The following is a 6,848-nucleotide window of genomic DNA, read 5'->3' on the forward strand; positions in this document are numbered from 1 at the left end:
TTTCAGTCTCTGGCCAACAGGTCAAAGGTCCCTCATTAAGATGTCTCCTTCATTCCCGGAAACCTGGATTTCTAATGTGATGAAGTTCCTCTTTTAACAACCCAGGCTGTGAGAGTCTGGTTCACTTTGATTCTCCTCTTTGATGAGGCTGCTAGGTTGTGACAGATTCTTTATGAAGACCCTTTATGATGTGTGAAATTATTCATTTAGGGGTGCATGGCCCCGAGCATGAACACCTCCACTTGAGCGCCACCAAACACTCCTTGAGTGTTTAACTTAAAGTGCTGGCATCGTATATCTACTGCAACAGATGATGGTTCAGGTTTTAATCACAGACGTAAAACGAAGCTAATAACACGGTTTTTCTCTGCCAGATCACTGAGCAGGCGAATCTTTTACATTCTAGTATAAATTACACGCTGTTAACCGCTTGTATGAGCTCGAATCATTAAAGAACTGATTCGGAAATCCTCCGTCTATGAGAGATATCCTGTGAGGAAACTAGACAGCAAGAGATTCATTACATTTCCTCTCCATTGTTTACAGCACGCTCTCAGTGAAAGGGAAACTGCAATGAAAATAATAAAAGCCTATTGGAGGGACTTTGATCTAGTCTTCATAACGCCACAGCAGCAGCCTGAATATTCCCTCTGAGCTTTCACACACAAAAGACATAAGGTCTTTTTCCCATTAGCATGATAGCATCAAGTGCTGTCTGAAAGAGACCCTTTCTGTTAGAGCAGGATGCAAAATTAGCATTTCCTTTTATCTGATTGTCAGGTGAGGCAGCGAAGCAGGCAGCTGTTGAAAACTCCTCTTCAGTGAAGCGTTTGGCCAATAAGAGAGTATACTGATATGACCACAGGTAGGACACTTTCTCCTTAAGTAGGTGTCAGGTCACATATAATGCGGTATGTTTCCACACAGGCTATTTAGGCTACATATTTGCTGCAGCTCAAAGTGTCCCAATTCTGATGTTTTCCCTTCATGTGTCCCAGTTTTGATGTTTTCTGATCAGTGTGAACAGCGAAAAAGCTTCATGGAGTCTCAGTTTTTCAAATTCCCATCTGGACCACATGAATGTGTGGTTCACAGTCAGAACCTAGGGTGTGCGACCTGTAGCAGCTTGAATATGAATCTGCAATCCAGGATTTGTCAGCACCGACATGAATCTGTTACTGTGTGAGAAGATGCGCCAGTTAAGTTAACTAGAGCAGTGTTTCTCAAACTTTCTACAGCACATGCCACCTCAGAAAATATTAGGATCCACCATTATGATGGACGTTAAAATACGGACGCACGAGGCAGGTTTATTCCTAATAAGAAGATTATTTATTGGTGACTGTTGTTGAATCCTGAACAGAACTCATTGAAGAACCAGAGCTAATTTGGTTGAAAATGGGTAATTCTGGTCCACACTTCTTTTCCCAGTAGTTCCTGTTCAGAGCCGCAATTGCTGTATTTTTGAATTATTCATTTTGCGTACCACCAGTGGTACATGTACCTAGAGGGCATAATCTATAAGTGAACTGTGTGGCAAACAAACAGGAAGGGTTGAAGACAGGAAATATTTTGTGTGCAGAGTCTACAGCCACGCTAGCAGCTCTGTGCTGCTATAAGCACATAAGAATGCTAACAGGCTTACACTGACAGTGTTAACATGCTGTTTTGTATGTTTAGCAGGTGTACTGTTAACCACTTCTGCTCTCTTAGTTAAGTGAGTTAGAATGCTGATGTTAACTAGTTAGCACTAAGAACAAAGTAAAGTTGAGGCGGATGAGAATGTCTTTATAATTATTTTATTATTTGGTCATAAACAAAGATTTTGACAATTTCAAATGTATGACTGTTATGGGATCACCAAAGTTGTTAGAATTCATTGTGAGCAGAACATTGATGTCTGTATGAAATTTAATGGCAATCCATCTAATAGATATTTCACTAATGAAGTAAAAATGTCAACCCTATGGTGGCAGTAGATTGAAAGTCAAGCAGTTCGTCCAAATCTGATTTATCTTTTTAGGACTGTCAATACTTGTGCCAAATGTCACAGCGAACCACCCAAACAGAAGTAGTGGACCAATCGAACCAACCTACCAACACTGCCAATGAGCCATGCTGCTAGCGTGGATAAAACTCTGTAAGTAATTTGAAGATCTGCAGCGTGGACATCAGTGGCTACTTTGAAGGCATCAGCCAATAATGCCCAAGCACTATGAATACTGTACCACTGTGTTTTATTTGCCATGTTCGGTAGTGTACACTGTTCCTGATTAGAAAGTGTAAAGAAGTGTTGATTAGTGCATTAACACCTGTAACAGCTAACCGGTAGACAGCTTCTGGACAGGAGACACAGCCTGAGCTGTCAAAACAGCCTGCAAAATGCAAAGAGCATAGAGTAATGTACAAATCACATTGCCATTGACCGACCACATGAGTAAAAATGCGATAAATGTTGAGTAGTTACAACACAATGTTTACTGTATGACATAAATAACAAAAAAGTTGGATAACGTCCGCAGATTAATACAATGATGAGTGACAGAAAAATAGCATGTGTTATAGGAACATTTTTAAATATTAGTAATTTAGACAAAAGCATTGATATTAAAGGATTTAAAAGGAAATATGTTACCATCACTGTAAAGCCAGTAAATAAAATTTGAACTACTGGAACTACAATTTTAGGGGTATGATTAAGATTTATTTCCTTTTGAAAATATACCCATAAATTTGTCATATGAAAACAATTGTACAACCTTAAACATTTTATCACAACAGGATCACACAAGTTAACACCCACGTCCCTGCATTACAAAGAATTGCCCTTAATTTGTTTTACTGTTTTTTTTTCTTCTAAACACTTAAAACATTTTCAACAAAAAAACTAAACAATACAAGATTCCACTACAACTTTCAAATTGCCATCTATTAAATACCCAGTGCCCCAGGGAAGAATCCGGACACGCTAGCTTGAAGTGGAGCGATCAAAGAAAAATGAGAGAGGGGGGAAATTCAACCCATAAATCTGCGAAGCACAACTTTGTCTCGCCCCAAAGAGGGCACCGGCCAGTAAATCTTTGCCATTGTGTCTGGCCACCGACTCTTTTATATCATATCAAGGGATTTGTCTGACAGGAAAATCTGCCCATGATTTATTATGTTATAAAATGGGTTTAACATGCCATTTCTATAGCTAAAAGCTTTTCCAGAGTAATAACACCACTGACCGCTGCTATTCCTCAGGAGAAGTGTCTAGTGTTGCTGGAAAGTGAGCTCTATGGTAAAAACAAAGCTCAGGCTTAACTTTGTAACTACTGTGTGTGTTCAACATTTCCTTGAGTTTAGAAAAATCCCCATCTAATGTTGGAGTCATTCCAAGGGGGACATTGACCTATTTCAAAATTTTGCAGCATTTCTCTTGAATATAATAATTGTGATTTTGCATACAAACATAGATAATTCTCCGTTTTGCCCAACAGTGACAACACTGTTGTGACAATGACCGAACAAGAACAAAGGCCTGGAAAAATGCTTTGGACCCTATCATTCATTTTAATTGTTCTGTCCAACAAGAAAGGCAATGCGTGCACATGCACAAAGAAACGCACAAATGCAACATGCGCACACGGATGCACGCACACATACACGCACACGCGCACACATGAACACACCTTTCATACTGCAGCTAATATGGGTATTAGACAATTTAGTCCTGACATGTTGCAGCGATGATAGCTCTACTGCCACGCGAAGATGTCCCCTGTCACTCCGAGCGGCTCCCTCCGTCACCTTGATGTCACGGTGAGTCGACAACATCATTACTCATCACATCACCACTGAAACACATGCCTAGTGCAGCACTATATCACTCCCATATTGATATGTTGGTTATAGTATTATATTCAGTGTACTGTATGAGAACATTATTTCATATAAACACGTCCACGGTTTCACTTTTATATTCACATGCCCACTTTATCACTAGATCACTGTCATATTGACACCCACTATATTAGTACATCACTTTCGTTTGTCACAAATCCACTGTGTCATAGAAAAACTTTTTTTTTCAGTTGATATGTGGACATTTTGTTTGTTGTTTTTACTTTGCTATCATATGAGTCAGTCTGCATCGTTTTCAAATCATTTTCATGTTGACCCGTCGCGGGCCACTTGTTTCTGTCACCTCTGCTGATGCTCCGTTGGATTTGCGAGGGACATACTCAATATCAAAGTTACTCTTATGGCGTCCTTTCCCTCGGCTCCAGGCGAACAGGAGCAGGAAGCAGAAGATGACCACACCTAGGAAGGACAGGCAGCCCATGGCTGTAGATATAATGATAGTCTTAATGTCTATAGGGACTGTCATGTTGTACAATACTGTCCCATTACCCCATGTGCTGTTAGAGTCTGTCAGATAGTTTGAGCTCCTGTTGCTATAGTGAGATCTGTCCCCAATGCCCAGGCTCTTCACAGCTAAAGAGGCTGACAGGCTAGCGTTGCCAGCAGGGTTACTGGCAATACATAAGTACACCCCGCTGTCATGCAGCTCTGCTGCCTTGATCTCCAGAGTACCATCTGGTTGGACTTCCACCCTACCACTGCTCTTGGCTGTTATGTAGCGTCTGTGAGGTGTAATCCAGACCACTGAGGGCCGAGGTGCTCCCTCTGCCATGCAGCTCAGGCGGGCCGGCTGACCCTCATCAGCCATCAGCAGCTGGGTCGTGTTGGGTCCAATCCGTGGTTTGGTGCAGGTCATGTACCTGGAGACCAGAGGCTCCTTGAGGTCACGGAGAGCTTTCCCCAGGAGGTGCTCGGGGGCACTGCACTCAGGCTGGACATCCAGAACCTGCAGAGAGGGGGGCTTGTGGCTATTGAGCAGCCAAAGCAATCTGCAGTCGCACACTAATGGGTTTCCACCCAGACAGAGCCTCTGGAGGCTGTCTGGTGAGGCAAACACTCCCCTCTCCAGAGATTCCAGGCGATTCTCTGACACATCCAGTAGTTGCAAAGATTTGAGGCCTGAAAATGCAAAGGGCTCGATAGAAACCAGATGAGCCCCTTGGAGGCGGAGCTCCAGCAGGTATGGGAGTTGGCCCAGCTCTCCCTGATGGATGTGCTGGATGCGGCAGTAGGACAAGTTCAGATGTGTGAGGTAGGGCAGGTTGCGCAGTGCTGCGCCGGGGAAGGCAGACAGGTTAGTGTTGGTTATGAACAACGTTGTGAGGTTGAGGCCGTGTAGTGAGAGGGGAGGCAGTGTGTCCAGCCAGGGCCAGTAATCAATGTCTAGTCGGCGAAGACGCAATAACCTCTTAAAGGAGAAAGGCTTTAGAAAACCAATGCTCAAGTAGCGCATGCGCAATTCGACTAGACTGTGCAGATGTCCCAGAGCGTCAGTAGGGACCACGGTTAGATTAGAACGTTCCAGGGTCAGACTTTGGAGTCCAAGTAATCCTGTAAAGGCTCGCTGAGAGATGAAAACCAGCTCGTTGTCACCAACCTCTAGGGACGTCAACCTGCGCAGATCTTGGAAGGCATGATCCAGGAGAACCACGAGTCGGTTGTGGCTGAGGTCAAGGCGGGTGAGGTTGGTCAGGCCTGACAGTACGCCAGCAGGAACCAACTGAAGCAAGTTGCTGCGAAAGTTGAGCGAGCGGAGAGCAAGCTGAGAACGAAATGAGCCTGGCTCGACCACACTGATAAGGTTGTCGCTAAGGTCCAGGTCCTCCAGCTGCTGGAATGAAGAAAAGTTGTCTGGCGTGATGATGCGTAGCTTGTTCTTACTGAGGTCCAGGACGCGTGTCTCAATGGGGATGCCTTCGGGGATGGTGAGCAGGCGCTTGCGGTGACAACTAACCGACTTGCTTTGGGCAGAGCACTCACATCGGGCGGGGCAGCTCAGGGCCGGGCTGACCAGGAGAAGCAGCAAGGCCCCGCCCAGGAAGAGGTGGCAGTGGTCCAGGGCTAGGTGTCGCATGTCTCTTTTACCCACGTTGCCCTCTGTCATGGCACAGCTTCTTTTCCATACAGAGCACCATCACGAACAAGTCCTGCAAGACACAATACATGGACAAGAAATGTGTTAGAACACTCTACACTCCACTCGGCTCTTTGGCCCCCGCCTTTTTACATTTTCAACCTTTTACATTTCATGTCTCCTTAAAGTGCCAAGTCTTTTCTTCTTTAATGAACTGTCCCTTTTCCTGGCAAGGTGGATATAATGGAATTAAACTCACAGCAGGGCAAGACACAGCAAGAGAAATATCATCTGCAGAAAAATGTGAGCGTTCATCACTGTGTTAGCACAAAAGGTTGCAGGCTAACGGGGGATGTTTTACGAGGACGGAAGATGTCTCAGCTCGATGGCAAGAAATGACCCTCGTCAGAGTGCAGTGAGGCTAAATGCCCATGTGGATTTGTTGCTGCTGCATGCTTGTGACTCTGTATTTTGCATCAGCTATAATGGTCTGTATGTGTCTGAGAGGGTGGGGTGCTGAATGGACTGTGTGGCAAGTGTTCAAACTAAAATACAAACTAAATAGGAAATTAAATGGAAGCTTGTGTTTGCTTCTATAAGTGAATCCACAGAGTTTACAGCGGTGTTTGCCAGGCAGAGATAACCCCAGTGGGATGAATGGAAACAAATATATATGACTGCTTAATAAGTAATTAACATACTGAGTCATCTAACTGGCTCTTTGTTTCATTTTACACTGAACACACAGTTTCTATATTTATTACTAGCATGCTGTGTTTTTATATAGAGGATGAATGTATCTCACATTGCATAATAAATAACAGTTTCTATTCGCGTCATTGCTCTGTCAGTTTCTGTTGGTTGAAAA

General features: G+C 43.8%; 1 protein-coding gene across 1 annotated transcript; it reads right to left on the reverse strand.

Annotated features, from left to right (window-relative positions):
- Positions 1-1,859: 1,859 nt before the first annotated feature.
- lingo2b (leucine rich repeat and Ig domain containing 2b) lies at positions 1,860-6,049 on the reverse strand. The gene has a single exon (XM_035673375.1). It carries the CDS (start codon positions 6,008-6,010, stop codon positions 4,142-4,144), a length of 1,869 nt encoding a protein of 622 aa, XP_035529268.1. The 5' UTR covers positions 6,011-6,049; the 3' UTR covers positions 1,860-4,141.
- Between the last annotated feature and the right edge of the window lie 799 nt (positions 6,050-6,848).

This window comes from Morone saxatilis, unplaced genomic scaffold (genome assembly GCF_004916995.1).
Source record: "Morone saxatilis isolate NCDOM2014 unplaced genomic scaffold, NCSU_SB_2.0 Contig3, whole genome shotgun sequence".
In the NCBI taxonomy this organism is placed as follows: Eukaryota; Metazoa; Chordata; class Actinopteri; family Moronidae; genus Morone; species Morone saxatilis.

Excerpts from the sequence above, each read along its gene's own strand:
- lingo2b (XM_035673375.1), bottom strand. The coding sequence starts at position 6,010 with ATGACAGAGGGCAACGTGGGTAAAAGAGACATGCGACACCTAGCCCTG.